General features: G+C 42.6%; 1 protein-coding gene across 1 annotated transcript in view; it reads left to right on the top strand.

Moving 5' to 3' along the window:
* Positions 1-744: 744 nt before the first annotated feature.
* The window catches only part of PDGFD (platelet derived growth factor D), a 182,887-nt gene continuing 155,915 nt past the window's right edge, over positions 745-27,716 (top strand). The window contains exon 1 of the mRNA XM_077805799.1: positions 745-868. Coding sequence (XP_077661925.1) covers positions 745-868 — 124 coding nt within the window. The remainder of the gene's footprint in view (positions 869-27,716) is intronic.

Raw genomic sequence — 27,716 nt, 5'->3', positions numbered from 1 at the left:
GCCGCCAGACGGCCCCGTGAGCCGCAGGCACGAGCTGGCTGGAGCCGCCACCCCGATCCCCTCAGGCGCCCCCCGGCCGCAGCTGGCCCCACCTCTCCACCCCGCCTGGCCCGCCACGCTGCCTTTCCCTGGTCAGTGCCACTCCCGCCCCTGCCCTGCCCCCCAAGGCCAGAGCCACCGCCTCCTCCCCCCCCCGAGGAGCCGCCGCCGTGTTCTTCCTCCCGAATGAGACGGCAGGAGCCCGCGCCCTCCAGACATGCTGTGCGCTGCCCGCGCCTGCAGCGCTGCACGGGGGGCTGCCGAGCCTGCAGGCACCAGCTGCCGCCGCCGCTGAGCCGCCACTTCAGCAGGAACAGGCAGCCCCAAGTCTCCGGGCTCGGCTCGGCTCGGCTCAGCCCGCCTGCTTGGAGCCCCGCTGCAGCAGCGGCACCTTGTGATCGCCTGCCGAGTTAGGGGCATCTCGCCAGCCTCTGCTGCTGCTGCTGGGGTGTGGGCTCGCCCTGTCCTTCCCCTTTCCCTATCACCTGCCGCGCTCGGAAGGCAGCGATCCCCAGCAGAAAGTTCAGCAATGCAGGAAGTGTGGGGGCAGCTCGGAGAGTAGCTCAGGGGCTTTTGACTCAGCATCCAAAAACAAAACAAAACCCCACCCCACCCCATAGGGGGAAAGAGGTGAGGGGGGGGCTTCCTTGGAGGAGGGAGCCGGGTTTCTTTGGGCAGATACGGTCCCCCTCACAGCGGATCCCAATGCAACTGTCCGTCCGCCTCCTTCTCTACGTTGTAGTCTGTGCAAACTTTTGCAGCCGTCAGGGCACCTCTGCCCAGAGCGGATCTATAAAAGCCTTGCGATCCTCTAATCTCAAGCGAGATGGTAAGTGGCTCTCTTGTTTCTTATCACTAGCATTTACAGGACTCAGGCAAACCCAGCGGCGATCCCCCCCCCCCCCCTCCCCTCCATCACCTGCCCCGTTCGCTTTCAGACGTACACCTACTGGGAGCCCTGTCTCTGTACGCTGTACCTAGTGCATTGCGTGGATAGCTTACTAGGGTTTAATGTACATTACTGAGCCTAACCCTATGCATAGCTTGGCTTGGTAGAGAGAACGAACATCTCTCCAGGCGGAGGTGTTGGACTAAGAGATGAGAGTTGTCCTATCCGCTCTTCCCCCTCCTCTCCCCATGCTGTTTGAGTGTGGCGCTCCCACTGCAGCATTTTGTAACTACCTGTAATTCCTCGTGTCCCGGGACGCCCAGGAACAACTGAGGGAAAGAAAAGAACCGCTGCAAACTTCTCAGCGTAACTTCAGGGGGCTTTCCAAGGGCTCACTGGCTCAGGGAACCTGCACTGTTAGTTTTGTATGTTCCACCCTCTGACTTGTCTCTAGATTGTAAACTCTCCGGAGTAGAAACCTTGCATTCTTTGCTGTGTAGAACACCCAGCCTATATTGGGTGCTGCTGAAGACAAACAATAATTCTAGTCTGAGTTTTTGCTTCTTTCTGTGTCAATGGCATTAGCTGATTCAATGACCGTAAGCTACCTAAAGCTGACTGGCTCTTCTTCAAAACCCCTGTCTTGGGGTGGTCTGATTTTTATAAACACTTAGGTGAGAAGACTTGAATAGTTTGATTTTAAGATTTTCTTGTTGGATGGTTTTGTTTATTTTTGAACCAGGCAGCTGAACCAGTGGCTCCTGTTTAATAGACTCTCCTGTAAGATTCCCACACCCAAGTTGTGTATGTCTGTGGCTTTTTCCTTTGAGAGGGGGACAAGGAAGATAAGGGAGGGAGAATGCAACAAGCAGCAAATGAAACCCAAACCCCAAATGTGAATACAACTAGTGCTATTATTGCTGCTTCAGGGGTTTCCAGCTGCAGACAGCTGTGGCACACCTCTCCACAGCTGCTATTTGCTGCTGGAAGCCCTTAAGGCAGTAGCATCTCTAAAAGGTTTTGGGAAAAGGCAGGGCTGTATCAAGTGTCCCATTGTGGGACTTTTCTTATGCAGTCCCCCCTCCGCCCCCCGTAATGGATTCCTTCAAATTAGCTGCTTTTTTAAAGTGCCTCCAGCCCCAAGCACTCGTTACCCATTCTTTTTCTAGAGGCCACTTTTGCAACCAGGGAATGGTGGCAGCAGCTTTTTCCAGAAGTCTGTAGTTACAACCCTTGGAAGATGTGCCCCGCCCTATGTGTCCACAGTATCATAGTGAGACACTTGATCTCCAACTAGCTGCCCCTTCTTCCAGTGATCTGGTTGAAGGTGGTAATAATGTGCATCTATCAAGAAAAGCAGCTGCTCCTTCTGAAGGTGCTCATGTGACTCTAGAGTCATCAAGTGATGAATGTTCGTAGGAGTGTACCACTGAAGGGAATTTAGTGAACCCTGCTGGTTCGTAATAAAAAGATAATAATGGCAAAATCTCCTGGTTTGGGAAAGGTAGTTATTTTCCTGACTGGGATGCCACAGTCTTTTGGACTGTTCCCTCTCATGTAGTTTTGAGTATGAAGTCCTGCTTTTAAACATTCCATTCTAGCTTCTTGCTGATAGAAATCCAAGAATGCAGGCAGACAGTTCTTTCTAAAAAAAAAAAAAAAAAATATGAACAGAAGTTAAGATGACAACCTCTTTCAGTTGGCTGAATTCTTTATAGGCCGATCTTTAATATTCATTTTCTAATATGTCCAAGATCATGCTTTTTTATGTGTTAGTTTTTATTTTTCGTTGTGTCTTGAAGTGAAGTCAAGTTTTACTCAATTTGGGGAAATATTCAGTTTTGACTTGGGGCCATAAACCTGGTAATCTTTTGTATCCATCAGATGGTCACCATAAGAAGCCCTGGAGAAAAGTTTAGGCCTCTTCTGTAGAGCTAGGAAAATGGGTCCCAGAGGAGGCTAAAAGCATATAACTGAAACTATTTCTATCCCTGAAATCTAATGCACTCATTCATGTGTCCTTTTATTAAAAATAGTGTGTTTATAATAAAGACACACACCCAATGATTTCACTGAAACTGTTGATCTTTTTATTAAGCTTCATATTCTTTTTGTCTGCTCATTTCTCATCTTAAAAAGTATAGAATGGCCAACTATCGCTGAACTGTGCTAACAAGGCAGCTTACTTATTCAACTCACACCCCAAACAGCATCTTCAGGGGAACTCCCTGAGATAATTTACCTAAAACCTCTTAAAATAATCCTCTTTTCACATGGACAATAGGTGGAGTTTAGTGACTGATGGTATGCAACTCGTTTTCTCCCAAGCTTATGATCAGCTTGAGAATAGATCATTTTTCCCCAAGTGAAAAAACCCTGTATAAGTTGGCACTGCCACTGTTTCTCATCTTGGGAATTTCCGAGGGAAGAAATAGTGTGTGTGAAAAGATTAGGAAATTGCTTTCCGGTCAACTTGGATGACTTGACTTGAAGATTAATCTTGGTACCTGTAAGGCTGGCTCCCATTGAAGTCAATGAGTCTGTTAATTGACTTCAATGTGAATGGGCTCTTTTTTGAAAGCACTAAGTGTATATAAAGTTGCATGTTTATGATTGTAGCCTACTGGCCAGCCCTGCACAGGTGCGGAGGGGTGGGAGAGCACAAGGAATCTCTCTCTCCCTTGTGCACCCACACAAAAGCCAGACATAATTGTAGACTGCTCCTCCTTGGTACTCCTGCAGGGGTTACCTACATGAGTAGTGGTAAGAAGGGAATGGCCAGTAGAGATGTCCATAGAGGGGGAGTTCACACTGTGTCTTTTACAGGGTGTGACTGCAACTATGTGCCCCTATAGTCTGAAAAGCTCCAGGACGTGCTGTTCTTCCACAAGGCACAATGCATCCTGGTGCTGCTGCTGCGGTAGGGCAGCTGTGTGCACCCCTTCCTCCCCCCACACCCCAACAAGCAGGCCAGTGACTAATAGGCCAGATTGTACTCAAATGTTTATCAACAGACTTATTGCTTGAGCTTGTTAACTAAGCTCCTGTTTATGAAGCCAAAGGACATGAGTTACATTCCAAATGGATGCAATTAGCTGACAAGCATGGTGGCTGTCTGTAAGTCGCTACAAATATTTTTGTGTGCTGTTTTATTTTTTTAACTTGGTTTGGTCTGAAGTGGTGCTATGCAATAGCATTATAGATCTGTGGTTTGCACAGCTGAACTGAAGGTGGGCAGTATTTATTTTTCTCTGCAAATAATTTCATGAGTGATAACTATGAAGCACATGGTTACATTGGTGTTAAAAATGTTGCAATGCTGCTTTTCAAAGTACACCACAGAGACAAAACCTAAGGCAATATAATGCCCAGGGTAGACCATTTTGATGTTTTAGAATTAGAGATATCTAGACAGGAATCTAGGTCTTTTGATGTTTGAAAAAAATCCAGATTGGAGGTTGCTAGACCACTGACAACCTGTGCTTTTATTTGTTTGTTTAAACAAAAACCCCCTACATCCTTTGGATTACAGTTGTCAGTGACCTCAAGCAGAATGGACTAGCAATATTGAATGTGCCTAGTTATAATATGGAGACTCAATGTATCTTTTTACCAAAGAGGTTTGCTTTGGTCCAGTGCAAGATTCCAGAGTGTCTTCTTTTAGCCTGAAAGAAGTCAGCTTATGTGTAAATTGCTCTTAGCTAAGTCTGAGGTGGATTTCGACAAAAACAAATAGATGAAGGGCAGCACTTAACATTTTTGGAAATTGAATAACTATCAATCCAAACCAGACAGTGCTTCCTGCTAAGGATGTTAAGAATATAAAAGACCTATTTAAAGGCCACATCCTTGTGACTCCTTTGTCCTCTTGAAAGGACAGGTGTTGATGACTCAGCGGCCCAGTTTAGCAAAAATCATTTTTATTTATTTATTTTTAAATTACAGTAGTTTGGGGTTGCCTACACTAGTTATTGTGCACCTGGTGATATTTATTTAACATGTTGCTAGACTCTTCATAGACAATCCATTGAAGATAGAATTGACACATGGTAGGCTTTCAGGACTGGACCTTTATCTTCTCTGCTTCAGTTTCCCCATCTGTAGTGTACAGATATTACCACCCACCTAGCACAGCTATAGTGTGCTTTTTGTAAAGGGGTTTAAAGATTAAATGTGCTAAATAATAATACTTAGTACTTATTTATTACTTTGTAATATATATGTCTCACAACTACAGGTTGCTTACTCCCAGATTGGTGCTATTTCTCTGGACTTAGCGTAGGGTGACCAGACAGCAACTATGAAAAATCAGGACAGGGGGTGGGGGGAGTAATAGGTGCCTATATAAGACAAAGCCCCAAATATCAGGACTGTACCTATAAAATCGGGACATCTGGTCACCCTAACTTAGGGAGACCAACCATCCTGAATGTATGTGTGTGGGGGGGAAAGATGGGCTCAAAAATGCAGAGTTCAAGTCCTGGCGCCGAGTTGAATGACTCCAGGACAGCATTTGTCCTGGCTTCCTTGCAGCACTGCTCCATGCCTGTCCGAGGTTCAGGGGTGGCGCCAGTCTCTTCTGGGTGGAACGGGCTGAGTTGGGCCTTAGCTCCCCCTCACCATGAGGTCCTGCCCTTCCTCCTCTTCCCCTGAGGTCCCACTCCCTAGCCAGGCCAGAAGCCTGAGTCAGGCCAAGGTAAGAGCGGCCCAGGGAGCCCAGGCCACTGTGGGGAGCCCCAAACCCTCCACCTGTCCTGGGGGAAGGAAGGGGATAGACATTGGCTGGGGGCTGCTCTTGGGCACCCAGCACCCCACCCAGAGCAGGTGGAGGGTCCGGGGCTCCCCATAGCAGCCTGAGGGCTCCCTTGGTTTCTCTTACCATGGCCCAGATCCAGCAACTGGTCTGGCTAGGGGGCAGGGCCTCAGGGAGAAGAAAAGGCTCAAGGGGTGTGTGTGTGACATTCCCCTGGTGTTATCTGGACTGGTGATCTGTTAGGTCACTCCAATCCTCGACTCTTGGAGCCAGCCTTACCCTGCTCTGCTGTGAGAGCCCCCACTCCTGGGCTGTTCAAGCAGAGCCTCTGGTATGTAAGCTGCTAGAATTGTGCAATCAACTGACACTAGCCAATATCTCCGGTTCCAGACACAACCAATGTTTCCTCTAATTTTTGACAGGCCAAGTGCACAAAAAATTTCTTCTGTGCAAATTGTTATGCTTCTGTGCAAATTTTTGTGCGTGCAGTGTTTTGCCATGTACAAGGGGTTTAGGATCTGTGTGCTCGCTTACACATGCATAGCTTAGGGAACAGTGGCACAACCTTAACAACCTTGAAGTCTTGAAGCATCCAGCGGGCATAACATATAAGCTTGCAGTGTCCAGTGTTTGTCAATTTAACAAAGAAATTGATATGCACCAGGCTTGTTATCCCAAGGGAAATCTCTGACATGCTTCAAACCAAATGCACTGTTTCAGATAGAATAAACAAAAAATTAACTATAAAAGATATAAGAAAAGGAGTACTTGTGGCACCTTAGAGACTAACCAATTTATTTGAGCATGAGCTTTCGTGAGCTACAGCTCATGCTCAAATAAATTGGTTAGTCTCTAAGGTGCCACAAGTATTCCTTTTCTTTTTGCGAATACAGACTAGCACGGCTGTTACTCTGAAACCTATAAAAGATATAGTCACTTAAAATCTAAGTCAAAGCACAATAAGTCAGATTTGGTCAAATGAAATAAAAGCAAACGCATTCTAAGCTGCTCAGTTCCCTTACAAACTTAGATGCTTCTCACCACAGGCTGGCTAGTTGCCCTTCAGCCAGGCTCTCCCCTTTGATCAGCGCTTCAGTCACTTGGAGGTATTGTCTGTGTAGATGGAGGTGGGAGAGAGAGGAAGAGCATGGCAAACTTCTCTCCCTTTTACCATGTTATTTCTTCTCTCTTGGCTTTGCTCCTCACCCCTTTCAGGATCAGGTGAGCATTACCTCATCGTAATCCCAAACTGACCAAAGGAAAGTGGGTGATTCACTCGAGTCCAACAGAGCCTTTGTTGCTGCCTATGCCAGTGTCCTTTATTCCTGTGAGACTGGGCTGGGTTTGTCCCATACATGCCCCAGTGAGGTATGAACTGCCCCTCTGCTCTTGGAGAGTTTTTGCCTGGGCTTGTTTTAAGCCATGAGGACACATTTTCAGCATCATAACTATATACATGAGATTACAACCTATAACAACAATGCTCAGTGCATCATGAGCCTTTTGAAGACACCGGACATGACTAACTTTGCACTGGATACCACACAATCATATTATAAGGATGAACATGGGGGTGCAGGGTGTTCCCTTGAGGTACAGAACATCACAGTGGGGACTCAGGGAAGAGGAGGGGCAGGGACAGGGCCACAGAGGGAGGTGGGGCTCCTGCATATGTCCCACTTTTGCCTTTTCAAAAGGTGGTCACCCTCCCTGAACTCTTTCCTACTTCCCTTCTCTATCTTCTGGCCCCCTCCTCTTTGTTTACCAGCCCAAAGTCCCTCCTCCTAGGGAGTAAGTCTGACTGCTCCCTTTCCTGGGCTTCTTACCAGACACCGTAGCCTCAAACACACCTCTTTTCTTCCAGGGAGAGATTGCTTCCCTGCTGTACCCATATTGTCTCAGCTTCATACCTTTATATACATCCCACCTGCTCCTTCCCGGCTGAGCTCTCTCTTCCATTAGGCTTTATTGAGCCCTGGCTCTCCTCCAGGTGTGGCGTTTCAAGTTAATTGACCTAATTTAACCTCCTCTTTATTGTATGGGGTGAACACCCCATCACAGCATGTAACAGAAATTTAAGTGTATCTAATTATCTGTTATGAGAAAAGATTTTTAAAGGTGCTTTCAATGTCAATATGTGTATCAGATATTAAATACCAAAGTTTAAAGAAGATACAGACAAACCAGAATGGAACAGAGCAACCTATTGTTCAACCGTTTCAATAAGATAATAGGCTTGGGGCATGGCATCAGATTCTGCTGTCATATATGCTGGCGTAAACTGGAATGTTTAGTGTAGTTGAGAGAAGACTCAATCTAGTACATTTCATTGAGTATTTATGTAATGAAAGTTTAGGTGTAATGTACACTGTATGCATCATGTCATGACTACTTTTTAAAGGACCCTGGTAATATGAAATCTAAGTTGTTAAAAAAAAGAAAAAGGGAAAAAAGAGCTAAAAGTAGTTTCAAGTACTTTCTTCACTTATCCCTGAGATCCACTGAGCAATCTTGTGGCTTTTAGAAAAAATATTTGTCTAAATATCAATTTTAAGGTTTCAGAGTAGCAGCCGTGTTAGTCTGTATCCGGAAAAAGAAAAGAAGTACTTGTGGCACCTTAGAGACTAACAAATTTATTTGAGCATAAGCTTTCGTGAGCTACAGCTCACTTCATCGGATGTAGTGAGCTGTAGCTCACAAAAGAATATGCTCAAATAAATTTGTTAGTCTCTAAGGTGCCACAAGCACTCTTTTTATCAATTTTAAGAATCTTAGCCATTACCTGTAATAATAATAAAACATTAAACTCAGGTATAACTTGTTTGTCAGTTGCTGGTGTCTCTACCTACATAATTAACTGTTTGGGCTAAAGAACAAGGGAAATTACAGGGAAATCATAACTCTGACTCAGCAGCAGTCAATATGATGGAGTTCTTCAAAGAGCCTGCAAATGTGTTTTCTCAAATAGATTTATAGTACATAGTGGGAAGATATTTCCACTGGAGACTTTCCAAATGGTGTCTGAATTACAGTACTTCTAACTGTTGAAACATATTGAATGATATTATTGGTAATAACCTTAAAAACTGACTTTGAAAACCTGCTCATTGCTTTTTTTTTTTAGTTAATAGAAATTGAACTTCATTGTTTTTAAATTCTAAAATGATGGCTTTTTTGGCCCAAATCCTGCCCTTCGAGAATGTTCTGTAAGTGACCTGTGAAGAGACATAAATGGGAAAATCACAGGGAATTATTAAGACCCTGATCTTGCAAAGGTATTCATGTACTTATCTTTCATCATATTAGAACCCAGTGAGCCAGATATACTATGGATCTGTGACAATGAATCTATGAAAACATACACTAGCAGAGGATCTGGTCCACTGAAACTAATTGCATTCTTGAAGTTAAGCCTGTGTATGAATGTTTGCAGGATCAGTACCTGCATTTTTATATTCTATAGCATGTAAATGAGGCGGGAGGGAAGCGGGAAGGGTAAGAATAAGTGTTATGGTGGTTTACAAAAATAGTATTGAAGTTAGAACAAAACTGCAGTTCTGTTCTTTCAGAGAGCAGCAAAAACTTAGGAATAACATTTTTGAAAGCTCCAGTGGAAAACTGAATCGTATGATAAATATTTGTTTTGAACTATTCAAAGCAGTTGTCATCCTGTTTGCATGGTTATATGCTCTTATTGGCACTGGAACTTAAGGTATTTGAGTTGAAAGTAAAATTTATTTTTAAAGAAGTTGCTTGACAACTTTCCAGGTTGCAAGTGGCAAAAATGGAGACTGCACTTTGATGTTTAAAACATTATTTGGTGAAAAAACTGATATTTGTTTAAAACAAGAAGGAATTTACAGTAAAAGAGGGAGTCCAAGACAAGTAATCTTGCAGTGAAATAATATACACATTCAGGACATTGCACTGCTGGCTCATTTTTACCAGGCCAAACATAAACCTTACCTAAAAGGAACAAAACTGCAAAAATACATATTACTTATACAGTAAAAAGTCTCTTCAGGGATTGGATTTTCATCTCACTAATAATATATGTACAAAAGGTGCAGTAGAGTATTTATCATGCTGTTGAATTTTCATATTTATGGTGGAATTAGCTATACAAAAATGCATTATACATAACTGCAGCAAACCAGAGTACAAGAAAATTCCCATTCATAACAAATGAAATTCCTAATACTTAGATTTTAAATTCTTCCGTGGATGCACCGTATCTCCATACTTTTCTGTAGAGTACATTGTGCTGTAGGTGAGACCCTCAGCAAAGGTCCCACATGAGGCCTATACACCATTTAAATCTTAAGTGGGACTTAAGAGGTGCACTGGCTCTGTGCTGGCCCTCTGCAAAGCCAGGAATCTCACACCTTATGTGTTTAAAAAAAAACAAAAAACAAAACCTAACATTTTAGCATAGAAACAAGTTAAAGTAGATTGGTTAAACTGCATCACACAAAGATCCCCCTACTTAAAATCTAGCCATCAGAGTGTAAATAAGAGCTTTATTCCCCCACGTTGTGACAGAATTTTCCGAGGAAGGGACTGTGACGGTGCCCCCCATAAGGCTTTATGGAAATATACTTATGAAAGTATCTATGACATAACTAGAATGTGTTTTATGCTACATATGCCATGTAACATATCTCTGTAAAGGTTATGATCTACTGAGTCTATTAATCCTATTTGTATGCACCTATCATTTTTGTATTCGAAGTTATGAATATTGGCTGCATACTTGTTCGATTCTGAGTAGATTTTAATGAAGCAGTTGGTCAGCTTCCTGAGAAAAGACTGTTCTCAGTAAGTGCCCAATCAAGAAGCCCTTAAGCCAACAATGAACTTGGAGATGCCAATCCACATCTGGGCTTTCCCAGGAAAGTGGCTTGGTTGGTAAGGAACTTAGTCATGCATGGACATGTGACTTGCCCCGGTGACTCCAAAACTCCATTTTGTAGCTGGACTTTGCATAGGAGAGAGGAGGAGGTCTCTACCCACAAGAGAGAGTCTATTTAAGAACATGGGAGACCCCTCCGTTTTGTCTTCAGCTGGCTAAAGAGAGAACCTCTCCACCCCCAAAGATACCTGAAAGAAACTGGAACAAAGGACAGTAACTGCAAGGGGTGCGAGTGATTGCTGGACCCAGACTAGAAGGAGATTAGTCTGTAAAAGAAAGCTTACTGGAACTGGTGAGGTTTTTATCTGTATTCAGTTTTATTACCGTACTAGATATAGACTTGCATGTTTTATTTTATTTTGCTTGGTAATTCACTTTGTTCTGTCTGTTACTATTTGGAACCACTTAAATCCTACTTTCTGTATTTAATAAAATCACTTTTTTTTTTTTTTTACTCTGCACGTGTCCTTGTTGAACCTCATCAGATTTCTTTTGGCCCAATCCTCTAATTTGTCTAGGTCCCTCTGTATCCTATCCCTACCCTCCAGCGAATCTACCTCTCCTCCCAGTTTAGTGTCATCTGCAAACTTGCTGAGGGTGCAATCCACACCATCCTCCAGATCATTTATGAAGATATTGAACAAAACCGGCCCCAGGACCGATCCTTGGGGCACTCCATTTGATACCGGCTGCCAACTAGACATGGAGCCATTGATCACTATCCATTGAGCCCGACAATCTAGCCAGCTTTCTATCCACCTTATAGTCCATTCATCCAGCCCATGCTTCTTTAACTTGCTGGCAAGAATACTATGGGAGACTGTGTCAAAAGCTTTGCAAAAGTCAAGGAACAACACATCCACTGCTTTCCCCTCATCCACAGAGCCAGTTATCTCGTCAAAGAAGGCAATTAGATTAGTCAGGCATGACTTGCCTTTGGTGAATCCATGCTGACTGTTCTTGATCACTTTCCTCTCCTCTAAGTGCTTCAGAATTGATTCCTTGAGGACCTGCTCCATGATTTTTCCAGGGACTAAGGTGAGGCTGACTGGCCTGTAGTTCCCAGGATCATCCTCCTTCCCTTTTTTAAAGATGGGCACTACATTAGCCTTTTTCCAGTCGTCCGGGACTTCCCCCGATCGCCATGAGTTTTCAAAGATAATGGCCAATGGCTCTGCAATCACATCTGCCAACTCCTTTAGCACTCTCAGATACACTGCATCTGGCCCCATGGACTTGTGCTCGTCCAGCTTTTCTAATTAGTCCTAAACCACTTCTTTCTCCACAGAGGGCCGGTCATCTCCTCCCCATGCTGTGCTGCTCAGAGCAGCAGTCTGGGAGCTGACCTTGTTCGTGAAGACAGAGGGAAAAAAAGCATTGAGTACATTAGCTTTTTCCACATCCTCTGTCACTAGGTTGCCTCCCTCATTCAGTGAGGGGCCCACACATTCCTTGACTTTCTTCTTGTTGCTAACATACCTGAAGAAACCCTTCTTGTTACTCTTAACATCTTTTGCTAGCTGCAACTCCAGGTGTGATTTGGCCTTCCTGATTTCACTCCTGCATGCCTGAACAATATTTTTATACTCTTCCCTGGTCATTTGTCCAATCTTCCACTTCTTGTAAGCTTCTTTTTTGTGTTTAAGATCAGCAAGGATTTCACTGTTAAGCCAAGCTGGTCGCCTGCCATGTTTACTATTCTTTCTACACATCGGGATGGTTTGTCCCTGTAACCTCAATAAGGATTCAGTACTTCAGCTGCATTCCCAGCTGATAACTGTAGCTGTAAGACAGGAGAAAAACCAAGGCCATTAGGGCAAATAACTGTTCCAAAGGCACTCTGGAGGATGAAGATGACAGAGAGTATCCTTCCTCTCCCCATGTCCATCAAGTCACCCTCCCTAATAGGAATAAGTGATGTGTAGAGTGGCAGTCCACTCTCCCCCAAAGTTACAGTAACCCCTCTGGTCTCAACTCAGAGGAGCACAAGGGTTGCTGGTGGTGGGGGAGCTGTATTGCAAGGGGTGAAGTATGAAAAAGAGCCATATCTCAGCATATATCCTGACACAGTTTTGCACAGTAAATGAATCCCTTGGTTTCTAGATGCCTGTCTGAAAGTTGATTTCTTTTTGGTTGGTGGGTGGAATTAAAATGGCCAAAGAAACCAGCAAAAGCTTCCATCCTGGTGCCTGTTCCTTTGCATGTGTCTGGAGTCCGGTTGTATCCTGTAGCATAAAGAAATTCAAGAATGCAGCAAGGAACACATCACATTGCCTTATATAGACTGGATTAGATTTATAGGCTTTTAAATAAATACTTAAAGAGATTTTGTAAGAACTTGAATTGCGTCTCCTTTCACCTACCTACTAGGATCTCAGGTCAATATTTTTCCCACAAGCCTTAGTGAAACAAACGCAGCTCCCGACATTTCATTTTTGAAATGTCAACAACTCTCACCGGAGAAATATAGAACTCTGAATGCAGGTCTTGTCAGGTAAATTACCTTTCAGGTTACTTAAAAAGCTGATGATCAGAATATTGGCTGTGTAAAAAGTGTTGCCTTATTTCTCATGAACTGAGAGAGAGAGAAATGAATCGTACATATTTACTGTGCTTTTGCAGTGGAGTAGTTTAAAATTCAAGTATAAATTATTGTTTGGAAAACTGTAACTTTCTAGCATTTTATTTTCAAAAAGGTGCCACTGGCAGGCTGGCCAGACCCGAACAATAGTACCAAGCAGCTAACTATCCAGTTTCCCTCTTATGACAGTGACTGTGCTACCACAGCCCAACAGCAACTGCTTCTATTTTTCTTACCTTCCCCTGGGGTGGAAGTTAACCCATTTCCTTCGTTTGTTCCTGATGAATATAATTTTTTAACTGGGCTGCATATGTTTATGACCTAAAACAAAGTCTGGGCTCAGGATTGCTATTTTCAGGGACAAACTATCATGAACGCTGCACTGTTATCCCCTTTATTACTTTGGTGGTTTTTATGTCACTTTAAAAATCCTGTTGGTCCCAATTAAAATGGAAAGTCAGGTGCCTGACTCTGAATATCAGAATCTAGGCAACTCTATAGTTGATTGTGGCTGAAGAGTGTTAACATCCGGTGTTCATTAGCCCATATGAAGTGAATAATCTCATCAGGTTTGGACAAGGATTGACTGGGGATGATGAAAGAACTGCTAGGAAGTGATCCATTCAAATCTATATAGAGGCATTAGCTGGGTTTTTATAAGGGAGCTTCCACTACCCTTGTTGTTTCTGATATGCACACCCGTGACTCCATCCATATCCATAGCGGGTACTGTTAGAGTTAACATTCAGCAACAGTTAACTATACAATGGTGTAGGGGATAGCAAAGTTTTTCTTTCTTATATTTAGGCACTGTTTTTTGTAACAGCCAGTAATTATTGACTTATGAAGACCACTCTAACCCTAAAGAAGTAAATACGTTGAGGATCGAAGTCTTCTATTTCCAGCATTCTCAGTCTAGTACCTTTCCAATCTCTGTATTCACTTTATTGAAGACAAAGGGATTTCTTTTGATAACTTGCAGCCAATTATTTTTCTTACAGGCAAAATTCTGATTGTAACCACAAAAATCTGGAAGACATTTTAGCCACAGAAGCATTTTAATTAAAATGTCTGTAAAGATTATTAGATATTGCCAAAGGGACAGTATCAGAATGAAATCTAGTTCGTTTCATAAACTAAGTTAAAAATACTTTCAGTAACCAATGAAACAGACTATACACAAAATGCTGTTAGATGAATGAAGTAAACAAACTGACATAATTAGATAAATTTATATTTAATTTGTTTCAGTTATGGTCATTTTAGTTGTTTCTTGTAACAATTCAGAGATAACTAATAATTTTAATTTGTTAGTGGCTCTTTACAGGGTAACTGTCTGATTGTTTAGTCCTAGAATGTAGGTTTTGATTTATAAATTAGTTTTATAAAGCATATCATGAACAAAAATTGTGATCATTGTTAAAAAGAGAAATTCATAAATTCATAGATTCCAAGGCCAGAAGGGACCACTGTGATCATCTAGTCCAGTGGTTCCCGAACTTATTCCGCTGCTTGTGCAGGGAAAGCCCCTGGTGGGCCGGGCCAGGTTGTTTACCTGCCACGTCTGCAGGTTCGGCTGATCGCGGCTCCCAGTGGGCACGGTTCGCTGCTCCAGGCCAATGGGAGCTGCTGGAAGCAGCGCAGGCTGAGGGACATACTGGCCGCCTCTTCCAGCAGCTCCCATTGGCCTGGAGCAGCGAACCGTGGCCACTCGGAGCCGCGATTGGCCGAACCTGCGGACATGGCAGGTAAACAAACCAGCCCAACCCGCCAGGGGTTTCCCTGCACAAGTGGTGGAACAAGTTTGGGAACTACTTATCTAGTCAGACCTTCTGTATGACACGCACCATAAAACTTCCCCAGAATAATTCCTATATCTATTAGAAAAACATCCAGTGCTGATTTAAAAATTATCAGCAATCAAGAATCTACCACAACCCTTGGTAAATTGTTCCAATGGTTAATTATCCTCACTCTGAAAACTTTATGCCTTATTTCCAATCTGAATTTGTTTCGCTTCAGCTTCCAGCTGTTGGATCCTGTTAGACCTTTCTCTGTTAGATGGAGGAACACATTATTAAATATTTGTTCCCCATGGAAATACTTACAGACTGTAATCAAGCCACCCATTAAGCTTCTGTTTGTTAAGCTAAATAGACTGAGCTCTTTGAGTCTATCACTGTAAGACATGTTTTCTAATCCTTTAATCATTCTTGTGATTCTTCTCTGAATCCTCTCCAGTTTATCAACTTCCTTCTTGAATTTTGGTCACCGGAATTTTCACTAACTGGACAATTGGCTCCTTGAAGTGATGCTCATTTCTCAAGGTGCAGCAAGGCCCTATGGCTGCTCCGCTTCTTGGGCCTCTGCCTTAATGTGGAAAAGTCTACATTCATATCCACACAACAAATAGACTTCATCGGGGCTACTCTGGAGTCCATTACCACCCAAGTATACTTTCCCATAGACAAATTTTCCATGATGTCTAGCTTCATTTCTACAGTAAAAATGAACGCTCAAACCACATGGAAGGCTTGCCTGCCACTTCTGAGTCATATGACAGCCTATACATTTGTAACACACCCTTAGCAAGACTACACTCCTGGTGTCTTCAAGCCTGGCTGAGAACTGTTTACACATTCCCCCTCCCACCATAATAAACACAGTCTATCCAAGTGGGTTTCCACACTTCAGAGGGTCTTTAGCTCCCTCAATTGGTGGAAAGATCCTGAAAAGATGTGTGTGGGAGTTCCATTCTCAGAGCCTCCCTCCACAGGGATCTTCACCACAGATGCCTCCCAGCTAGCTTGGGGTGCACACTTTAGGACTTCATAGATTGGGGCAAATGGATCCCGCAGGAGGGAACCTTTAAAATCAACATATTAGAGCTCAGAGCTTTCCATCACACTTTCCATCGCTTTCTACTCCATAGCAGGGGCCACCCAATCAGAATAAAGCTGGACATCAGAACAGCAATATATTATCTCAGTTGACAAGGCAGAGTAAGATCCTAGTCCGTATGTGAAGAATCCATAAGACTTTGGAACGGATGCATATCTCACTGCATACTGATCTCAGCTGTTTATCTACCAGGACTGGAGAGCACAGTAGTGGACTCCCTCAGTCCGCATTTCTACCTCAGCCACAAGTGAGAGCTGAATGAGGAGATATTTTGAAGGGGTATGTCTTACTTGGAGCTAGATCTCTTTGTGACACCATCCAGAATCTTCAGCAGTACATGCTGGATGTTGTCACAAAGAGATCTAGCTCCAGATGACTCCAGATGCTAAAGTAAGACATACCCCTCCAGATTTCCACTCCAGCCTCTCAGCACATCACCTCAGGGTTTGGCTAATAGGTGGCTTTCTGGCATCAAACAGGACTGCTCTCCAGAGGTACACACAGTACTGCCTAACCAGGAAAACCTAGTTACAGAAGTGGAAAGGTTTTCAAGTTTGATACAGTACCTCCACTCAAGTCTTTCCCATCTTATATTCTCAATTATCTACTGAATTTAAAATCCACAAGATTGTTTCTCAGCTCAGAGTTCTCAGTCATTGTTCACCTGTCTGCTATGACAACCCCTGTTGAAGGTTTTTCCAGTCTTTGCTCATGAGGATTTGCACCATGAGGATTATTAAGGGCCTGTTCAACCTTTCTTACTCCTGATAAAGAACCTACTCCACCATGATGCACCACCTCATGGTGCAAACACAATAATATCATCCAGATAGCACTGAACTCCATGTTGATTCTTCAGAATCAATGACATAATTTTTTGAAAGGCACTTGGGGCAGATGTGAGACCGTATGGAGCATGTTTAAAACAGAATAGTCCCTCGTGTATAATAAATGCTGTGAGGTCTCTGCTATCTTCATGCAACATAACCGGGTGGTATGCGCTCTGCAAGTCAAGAATAGAAAACATTTGTGCTCCACAGAGTTCTGCAAATACTTCTTCTGTGTGAGGAAGAGGATGGCTGTCAATCACAACAGCTTTATTTGGCTCCCTTAAGTCCACACAAAGGCGAATGCCTCCACCTTTCTTCTGTGTCACTACTATAGGTGAAACCCATTCTGAGGAGTTAATCTCTTCAATAATGTCCTCTTGAACAAGTTTTCTAAGTTCCTCTGAAACAGCTTCCCTGGCTGAAAATGGTACGCGCCTTAACTTCTGTCGTACAGGCATCACCTTATTCCGCATTTTAACTTTATTCAGAAATCCATATGCACAGCCGAGTTTCTTCTCAACTTGGTGTTGGGTCCCAGCTGAAACTGGTGTATGTACCACAAGCGTGCTTTGCTGAAGAAGATCAATTTGTCCATTAACTACCCTGAGATTTAAAGCAGCCAATAAATCTCTGCCAAGGATAGGAGTGCTTTTGTGGACAATGTAGAACTCTGCAATTACACAGCAATCACCAAAAGTAACTGTTACTGGCAGGCAACCATGTACTGGAATATGGTTTTTCAAATAGCACACCAAATGAAGTTTGGGTTCAGTAAGAGGCACATCTTTAAAGTAATGCAAATAGATGGAATCAGGTAGTATAGATACTGCTGAGCCAGTGTCCAACATTAGCTGAATAGAGTGTGGTTTGCCTGAGGGTATGGCGGAAATGTTTACAGTGCACTTTATTCGTTCTGGAGTATGTGCAGTAGTGATTTTGTCCACACTCAGGACAGTAACATCTGGTATTGTAACTGCATGCACCTGTTGATTGAACTGGGTACTGCGACATACTTTACCAAAATGCCCAATCTTTTCGCAATGATTGCACCGAGCTACTTTTGCCAAACATCCTGTGTAGCTTGCAAGGTGTTGTGGGGATCCACAGCGAAAACCTCCTTTTACTGTATTTTGAATTTGCTGATTTGGTGGTTTTTCATTAGTTTTCTTTTTGCAATTGTGTGTCTGCAGTGGTAGTGAACTTTTTTGCAAAGGAGTCACAGCCTGGACTGTGCCTCCTTTATCCATGCTCATTATTTTAGCTTCAACTGTAGCTGACTCAATCTGGGTAGCAATGGTGATTGCTTTTTCTAGTGTAAGTTGTGGTTCTAGAAGTAAACGTTCTCTTACATGAAGCATGGTTGTTTTCTCAATGAGCTGGTCTCTAATCATCTCATCTCCCATATTCCCAAAGTCACAAATTACAATCAGACTCCTCAGGGAAGCAATATACTGCATTATAGTTTCCCCTGGTTTCTGCTCATGCTGGTGAAATCTGTAGCGATTAGCTACTACGTTAACTTTTGGTACAAAAAAATTCTTTAATGCAGTGAGTGCAGTCTCATATTTATCATCTGCAAGGGGAAAAGTGTAAAATATACACTGCCCTTCTGCTCCAAGGCAGTGGATTAGCAGAGCACGCTTTCTTACTTCAGAAAGCTTTGTAGCACTGTTTGCAAGCAGATAAGTCTCAAACATATGGATCCAGGCAGTAAAAGCAATTGGAGGCTCACCTGGGCTTTGCAGAAAGGGTGCAGGTGGGTTCAGAGGCAGAAGATCCATCCTCGTTGCCAAAATGTTGTATCAACCAGGCAAGGTACTAACAAGCTTCAACAGGACTTTATTTTCAAAGTGGAAACCTCTTTACCAAGCTGCTGCTGCACCCTCTGTAGCTTCTTCCCAGCCTTTCAACTCCTCCCCCTACTTCCTGTTTCCTGTCCTTTCAGACTCCCAACAGCCAATGTTCCCAATTCTAATAATTACAAGCAACTTCTAAACACCACATCTATTCATGTGTACCATTTGTGGACAACCTCACTGCGGAGCTCCTGCACATTACGGGTAACTTCATTAATCCTTTCCACAAACTCAAAAGGTCCTTCCCATGATTTCTGCATTTTGTGCTTTTTCACTGGGTTTAACAAATAATACTAAATCCCGATCTTTCACAGGGATTTTGCTGTAATATTCTGGCTGCAAAAAAATTACAGTCTAAGGCAGAAGGCATAGCAGATTGCATAGTTGGTGTAGATGCAGGAGAGCTCTGGGTGGCTTCTCACTGCCACTGCTAAGTGGTGATCCATGGCCCACTGAAGAAAATAGCAAGACTCCAATTGACTTTTGTGGACTCTGGATCAGCCCTTAAGAACTGGGGCCACAACTTAACGTTAGTAAACATTTTCTGATTAACATCGTATTTGATTCCCCAGGCCTTCCCATTCATTGAGTACTGGACCTTTTGCATGTTTATAAAATAACATGATTAATTGATCTGTCTTATTTCTTACTAAAAACAGTGGGAGGGGCAGCCGCCCTGAGATAATGCGGGCTCTCATACTGCAGCGATGGAGGATAAGCAGTTAGTCATCCTGTACGTCAGTTTTCATTTTTTACAGTGCACAAAGACAGACCCTCTGAATACACACTCAATGTTTCTATATGTTCTTAGCAAGACTTGGAATTTTGCAGTGTATAACTTAGCGTGTTTGTTTATAATCTTTGTAAAAGGATTTACTGTATTTGTGACCTATTTAAGGAGAGTGCAACTGCTGTTCACCTTGTGCTAATGACTAGTAAATGAAATGCTAATTTACTTTGCAGCTTTGTGCTGCAAAAGCTCAGCTATTCAAATACTTTAATTAGCACCTAGTTTGCACACTAGACTGAATAACTGCTCTAGTCTGACAACTTTTAGATATCTTTACTGGGAGCCAGCTAATTAAAATGAAGCTGCTAGTGTCCCTGTAGTTAAAGTGGTGTCCATGTTTTCAATATTAACCTGTGTTTTCAGAGAGTTTGTGCCCCGGGGTTTGTGAATCACATTTGACTGATCTGTAGAGATGAGAGATCAAATGGTTTGGCATGTAACTGGTTAACCTGCTTAAATGTATACGGTTACCTGATCCCCTCCATGGTGTAGAGTGGAGGGGAACAAAACAGAAAAGCACCCAGACATGTGGGAGCAGTGCTTTCGTGGTGTGCTCCTTCCTAATCTCCATGATGGGATAGCCCTCCATGAAAAAAAAATATGGTGAGGTATGTGTGATTCCTGAAGCGATGAGAGAGAGCAGCTGTGTGACAGTGTTGCCCATAAATCTATTGAGCTCATCCAGCCAGTGCTGCCTTACTTAGGTTGCCCCTCCCATTACAGAAATACCCCTTGAGGTTGTTTAGGTCAGATGTGGGTGGTCAGCATTAGCAGTCATGCTGCCATTCATACGGTGGTCAGAAGAGGGGTGGGGTAGGGTAGGGTAGGGGAGGAGGTTGGGATCCATTGTGGGGGCACAGGGCCACTCTGGAAACATTCCCGGGCCTCCAGGACTCTCTTGGGCCCTGTACAGAGGTCTCAGAGCAAAGACCTCCCACACTTCTCATTACAGAGGGTAAATTCTGCCATCCCAACAGTTCTTTGAAGAAGTAAGTCCAGGAGAGAGGACTTGCGGAGATTCCTGGCCCATGTGATGTTTTGTCTTGTGCAGAGGACAGTATGCCAATTGACTGGCAATAAAATACAATAGGATGTTGTTTGGTTTTGGTTTTATATGCTTTTGCACACACTTTCCAATTTGTAACCCACCCACCAACAATGTTTGCGTTTTGTTGTTTTGGCTATCTCTGAGAGAAAAAAGTGCAACTAATCATATTTTTGCCTCTTTTTCTGTTTTGAAAGTTATTAAAATCCTTATTTGTAAGGTACTATGGGCAAAATCCTGTTCCCACTGAAGTCAGTGGGAATTTCGCTATTTACTTTAATGTTACTAGGTTTTTTACTCTAAATAAGGACACAGTATTATTATTTATTCATTGTATTGCCAGTATCCCTTCCTAATAAATTGATAACCCAAACTGACATTCAACTCTATTTAAGTAAATGGGGCCTCATTTAAAATTCTGCCATCAGAACCACACAGTTTTGCATTGTGGTCCTATAACCCAGTATATAAATTTTGTTCAAAACATCAGATTATTCTATTAGAGGTAACTTTAAAGTGGGTTATGAATTTTTCACTGCAATTCTGGCTCTGTCTGGGCATGTACCTTTTTATGACTATAAATAAGGTTATTCTCAGTACCATTGTCAAACAGTATTAGTGCATGGGAGTATTTTCTCTTCAGTCCTTTGCTATTTTGAAGAATTGCTATCATGTTCTTGGTAAAATTAATAGATAGTGTTGGGACCATTCATTTACACTTATATCCAGAGAAAAGCACCATTTTGAGAGCTGAGGTCTAATGCATGGTGTCGGGGGTTTGTATATTATAGAACAATCTGTGCCCAGACCTTTATAAAATCCCTGTATTTTTATTCTAGAGGCCAGACCTTCAGTTGGTGTAAATTGCAGTAGCTCCACTGAAGTCAATGGAATGACCTCAATTTGTGTCAGCTGAAGATCTGGCCCAGATGGAATTTTGGAGCCCTGAGCGGATGCAAAATTTATATGCGCATCCAATCTGGGATCTGCAAACATGGTCCGTGGATATCCGCAAATTTGCAGGGCTCCACGGATTTTATTTACTTAATCTTTTGAAGTTTTCTGTAGGCCTTGGGTTTTTTTTAAAATAATAAAAAAAAATCCATAAAGCTTTTTGCACACTGAGGGCTCAGTCTTGCTTGCATTGATATCAATGGGAGTTTGCTATTGGCATTATTCAGCATTGTCAACCCCAAGGGTTAAAAAATCAGGAACCCCCATATTATTACAATAATAAATTGATTGTTTTTGTTTTGTTGAATTCCTGTCTGGCTTTTAAGCCTTTAGGGTTCACATTTTGAAGCTCTTCTCCACAAGAGGGCTAAAACTTTTTTTAAAATGCATGTTGAGATTCCCATAGAATCATATGCCTCCAGGAGCTGGGACTTCAAGAAGAATATCTAATATTTAATTCACAATTAAAATTGGGGAGAGTTTGCTACACCATTAATGGGAGCAGGATTAGGTCCATATTTTTGTCGATACACATACAGACACACACACACAGTAGTTAGAATATCATATGTAGTGCAATATACTGTACTCTAGGCAATTTTATATGTGTACCGTATGAATCTGACATTTAGATGTATCACCACTGGCAGCTGCTGCAGACCTTGCAGAGGCATTAGCCTCTGATTCTGTGCAAGAAGATTTTGGCAAGAACTGTAGTCCTTGTATGAATTGCTTGTAGGGAGATAGCACTTGATGGTAGATAGAAGGTATGTAATAATGAAAGCTGAGCCAGAAGTCGCCGTGGAGGTTGCTCTACAGTAGAGAATGAATCTTGACCCCAAAATGGGAAAACATGTTGTTTGGCTGATTTTTGAGAATTGTTCCTCAACATCAAAACAATTAAATGCTTTATCGGGATATTAGTGTAAATCATGTGGTTACTCCACTTTTAAACCCTTTGCAGTCATTTTAACTTCTGATTCTTTATGTGTCTTTGTCTTGTACATAGAATCATAGAATATCAGGGTTGGAAGGGACCTCAGGAGGTCATCTAGTCCAACCCCCTGCTCAAAGCAGGACCAATCCCCAACTAAATCATCCCAACCAGGGCTTTGTCAAGCCTGACCTTAAAAACTTCTAAGGAAGGAGATTCCACCACCTCCCTAGGTAATGTATTCCAGTGTTTCACCACCCTCCTAGTGAAAAAGTTTTTCCTAATATCCAACCTAAACCTCCCCCACTGCAACTTGAGACCATTACTCCTTGTTCTATCATCTGCTACCACTGAGAACAGTCTAGATCCATCCTCTTTGGAATCCCCTTTCATGTAGTGGGAAGCAGCTATCAAATCCCCCCCCTTATTCTTCTCTTCTGCAGACTAAACAATCCCAGTTCCCTCAGCCTCTCCTCATAAGTCCTGTGTTCCAGTCCCCTAATCATTTTTGTTGCCCTCCGCTGGACTCTTTCCAATTTTTCCACAATTTTTCTACAATCCTTCTTGTAGTGTGGGGCCCAAAACTGGACACAGTACTCCAAATGAGGCCTCACCAATGTTGAATAGAGGGGAACAATCACGTCCCTCGATCTGCTGGCAATGCCCCTACTTATACATCCCAAAATGCCATTGGCCTTCTTGGCAACAAGGGCACACTGTTCACTCATATCCAGCTTCTTGTCCACTGTAACCCCGAGGTCCTTTTCTGCAGAACTGCTGACTAGCCATTCGGTCCCTAGTCTGTAGCGGTGCATTGGATTCTTCCGTCCTAAGTGCTGGACTCTGCACTTGTCCTTGTTGAACCTCATCAGATTTCTTTTGGCCCAGTCCTCTAATTTGTCTAGGGCCCTCCGTATCCTATCCCTACCCTCCATCGTATCTACCTCTCCTCCCAGTTTAGTGTCATCTGCAAACTTGCTGAGGGTGCAATCCACACCATCCTCCAGATCATTTATGAAGATATTGAACAAAACCGGCCCCAGGACCGACCCTTGGGGCACTCCACTTGATACCAGCTGCCAACTAGACATGGAGCCGTTGATCATTACCCGTTGAGTCCGACAATCTAGCCAGCTTTCTATCCACCTTATAGTACATTCATCCGGCCCATACTTCTTTAACTTGCTGGCAAGAATACTATGGGAGACCGTATCAAAAGCTTTGCTAAAGTCAAGGAACAACACATCCACTGCTTTCCCCTCATCCACAGAGCCAGTTATCTCGTCATAGAAGGCAATTAGATTAGTCAGGCATGACTTGCCCTTGGTGAATCCATGCTGACTGTTCCTGATCACTTTCCTCTCCTCTAAGTGCTTCAGAATGGATTCCTTGAGGACCTGCTCTATGATTTTTCAGGTGAGGCTGACTGGCCTGTAGTTCCCAGCTTAATCCTTTTGCAATTCCTCTCCCCCACCCTCTGATTAGTCCCATTGAACCCTAATACCATCACCAGGGTCCAAGCCTGCCAGGAGCTACACACAGGTAGACCACTGCTCCTGCACAGAGATCATTGTAAATTCTGCATCAGCTGCAGAGATGAAGTCAATGGGCAGAATCAGACCCTAGTTCCTTGCTTTTCAGATGCCTATGGCCTTTGAAAATATCACCCAGGGGCTGCAATTGCTCTCAGGCCACAGGATGGAAAAGATACTGAAAAATAATATATGGTGGCATCACCCTTCAGTAGTGAGTGTGTGGAAAGCAAGTGAAACTCTATGGTAGCTTTGCAGACAGCATGCTGGGTAGAGCAAGACCCCCCATGGCAGACATGGATATCATAAGGTTTAAAAAAAGGAAATACAGCACCAGGTACCCTTCTGCCTGTGACTGTCGGGGCCTTTCAACACATATTTCGGTGCCTAGAGCAGAGGTTCTCAAACTCCATTCAGGTGGTCTGCGGATAGTTCCCTCTAAGGTGCACGCCTGGGCGGCCACACACAAGAGAAACCCCCTTCCTTCCCAGCCCCAGCTCAGGGGCTGCTACGGTGCGGGAGAGAGGGCACCTCCATCGCATTAGAAAGGTAAGACTACTGATATTAAAATGTCAGGTTTCAGAGTAGCAGCCGTGTTAGTCTGTATTCGCAAAAAGCAAAGGAGTACTTTTGGCACCTTAGAGACTAACAAATTTATGCTCAAATTAATATGTTAGTCTCTAAGGTGCCACAACAAAGTTATTTGAGCATAAATTTGTTATTAGTCTCTAAGGTGCCAAAAGTACTCCTTTTTCTTTTTGATATTAAAATGAGTTGTGTGCTTTTATTTGTAGAATAAAAAAGTTAATTATTATTAAGTTCTTTTTTATATAGCACTTTTATCCAAAGTGCTTTACAATAGTTAGCGAATGGTACAAACAACATTTGGAAAGATCGTTAAGTGGTCCTCCGAGACCCTTAGCAATTTTCAAGTGGTCCACGAAAAAAAAGTTTGAAAACCACGGGCCTAGAGCAATAAGATTGTTTACCTTGGCAGGTCACCTTTCCATCCTACTCTTGCAGGACATCACTATCCTTTGGGAGGAACTCTCAATAAAAACATTACTTAGGCCTGAAACCTGCAAGAAACTTTTGCGTAGGCAGGTGGGCCTCTGCATTTTCCCAGAGCCCCATAGACTTCAGTGGGGCTCTGTGAGAGTGCAGGGAGCATCTATGCAGAGCTCCTTCCTTACCAAATCCAGACTTTATTGAGGACTGTTTTCTACAGGCCAAGCAGTAACGCTCAGAATCTAATTCAGAGATGAACATCGTAAGAGCGGAATCCACAACTTCCTCCTGGATTTTTTTGAATAATCACTAATAACCTTTATGCCAAACATTACATGATTACTGTAAAAAGGTGCATTTTGTGGTTGTTGCCACACACAGTATTATTGGGTAAGTTTGCAGAAATGACGAGGAGTCCGGTGACACCTTAAAGACTAACAGATTTATTTGGGCATAAGCTTTCATGGGTAAAAAAACCACTTCTTACTACGAAAGCTTACGTCCAAATAAATCTGTTAGTCTTTAAGGTGTCACCGGACTCTTCGTTGTTTTCGTGGATACAGACTAACACGGCTACCCCTCTGATACTTGCAGAAATGAATTCAGCAAAGGCACTGAAAATGGGTCTGCCATGCTTGCCTGTGTGTTTGTAAAGCATCTAGCACAGGGGTCGGCAACCTTTCAGAAGTGGTGTGCCAAGTCTTCATTTATTCATTCTAATTTAAGGTTTTGTGTGCCAGTAATACATTTTAACGTTTTTAGAAGGTCTCTTTCTATAAGTCTATAATATATAAGTAAACTATTGTTGTATGTAAAGTAAACAAGGTTTTAAAGTGTTTAAGAAGCTTCATTTAAAATTAAATTAAAATGCAGAGCCCTCCGGACCGGTGGCCAGGACCCAGGCAGTGTGAGTGCCACTGAAAATCAGCTTGTGTGCCACCTTTGGCACGCGTGCCATAGGTTGCCTATCCCTGATCTAGCACCTACCGACACTGCTCCTCAGTGGGGCCTTTGGACACTCCCATAATCATATAATAAATCATTATAATAATCCAAGTGGTCACTATATTCTGAACTTTACAAAGGGGGTAGGTTGTATTACAACATTATGGATGGCATTTTCCAAAGCTCTCAGCATTGGCTTAACTCTGTTCCCATTGAAGTGGGTGGTAAAACACCCATTGATCTAAACAGGAGCTGAAGGTTTTTGGAAATCCCACCCTGTTTTTTTTCATTTTCTAAGGAATTACAAGCACTTTAGAGCAGTGGAACTTGGAACCACAAAACAAGAAGAGAGAAAGAGTGATAGGCAAAAAGGTAAGCCCATCATGAAAAGAAGAATGAATAATAATAATAACTATTAAAAAAAGACATTAAAGAAAGCAAAGGCCTAGAGAGTGCTCTAATGATCTGTGTCGTAGTGATCTGTTGGCACAACTGGAGATCAAAGACGAATATCGAAGCTTTGCGAATAATAGCAGTAAGCATACAAGTCCCATTTGAAAGTAGAACACATACATAAACAAGCCCACATTACATATATCATAGATAACAGTAAACATATGGGAGGAGTTGAGGAATAAATCAAATTATGGATGCCAGGCAGAAATATGTGTTTTGGTATGAAAAACAGGAGTCTATGAGGTCTATTTTGCATTGCTCAATAACTCTGTTGGATATAAAAAGCTACATCTGGAAAGCTGTTGTTGTTTTTGGAGATCTAGATGTGTTGCTTCTGGTTGATGTGCTCGAGGGCAAGAAAAACTAGCATAGCTCTCCTAAGCACAGTCACAAAGAGACATCTTATTCCGAGAAGAGTAACTCACTACTGTTCTTTACCTCTTTACCCCTTTCCTCAGAACTATTTTAATTAAATAGGAATGAACAAAGCCTTTCCCCCAAACATTCCAAACAAACAGTATTGTAAATAGTTTGATTAAAAAGCAGTTCTCATCTGAAAGTTGTGGTTTAAAAAATAAAAATATCCCAAATCCAGCAAATTCAAAGTCAAGGTTACACTTAAAAAAGAAGCATAGGGAAGTATGGGAACTTATAAGACAGGAACCTTAACTCTGTGTTGGAGGGTGGGGAGCCATCTCTTTATTTGTGTAAACAAACTGTACTTTAGAAGTATGAAATAAATATCTGTGAACATAAAGCTATAGAAAAAGCCAGGAAAAAGAGCAAGATAAATAACTAAGATGAAGAGAGGAACTTCCATATAAGAAGAGATTGAAAAAGCCTAACAAATGGGAATATAAAGAATAAGAGGGATATGCAAAATGTTGCATGATATAAAAAGCTAAACTGAATTGTTCTTTTTACCCCCTTCCGGAATTAGGGTGACCAGATGTCTCGATTTTATAGGGACAGTCCCAATATTTGGGCCTTTTTCTTATATAGGTGCCCCCACCCCAGTCCCGATTTTTCACACTTGCTATCTGGTCACCCTATCCGGAATACAAGATAGAACCTGATTTAACTAAAAAGCAACATCCCTATAGAAATAACAGTAAATATTTCTTTACACAATGCATTAGCTTACAAAACTTTAAGTTTCAGGATTTTAGGGCCTGATTCATAACCCGCTAAAGTCCAAGCAAGTCTTTCCAATTCAATCAGGCCATAAGTGAGGCAAATAATTCAGTACAATTTTATAAATCATTAGTCCCTACTGGGTTTGTTCCTGGGC

Source organism: Eretmochelys imbricata, chromosome 1 (assembly GCF_965152235.1).
Source record: "Eretmochelys imbricata isolate rEreImb1 chromosome 1, rEreImb1.hap1, whole genome shotgun sequence".
Lineage (NCBI taxonomy): Eukaryota > Metazoa > Chordata > Testudines > Cheloniidae > Eretmochelys > Eretmochelys imbricata.
This window is presented reverse-complemented; position numbering and strand designations above follow the sequence as displayed.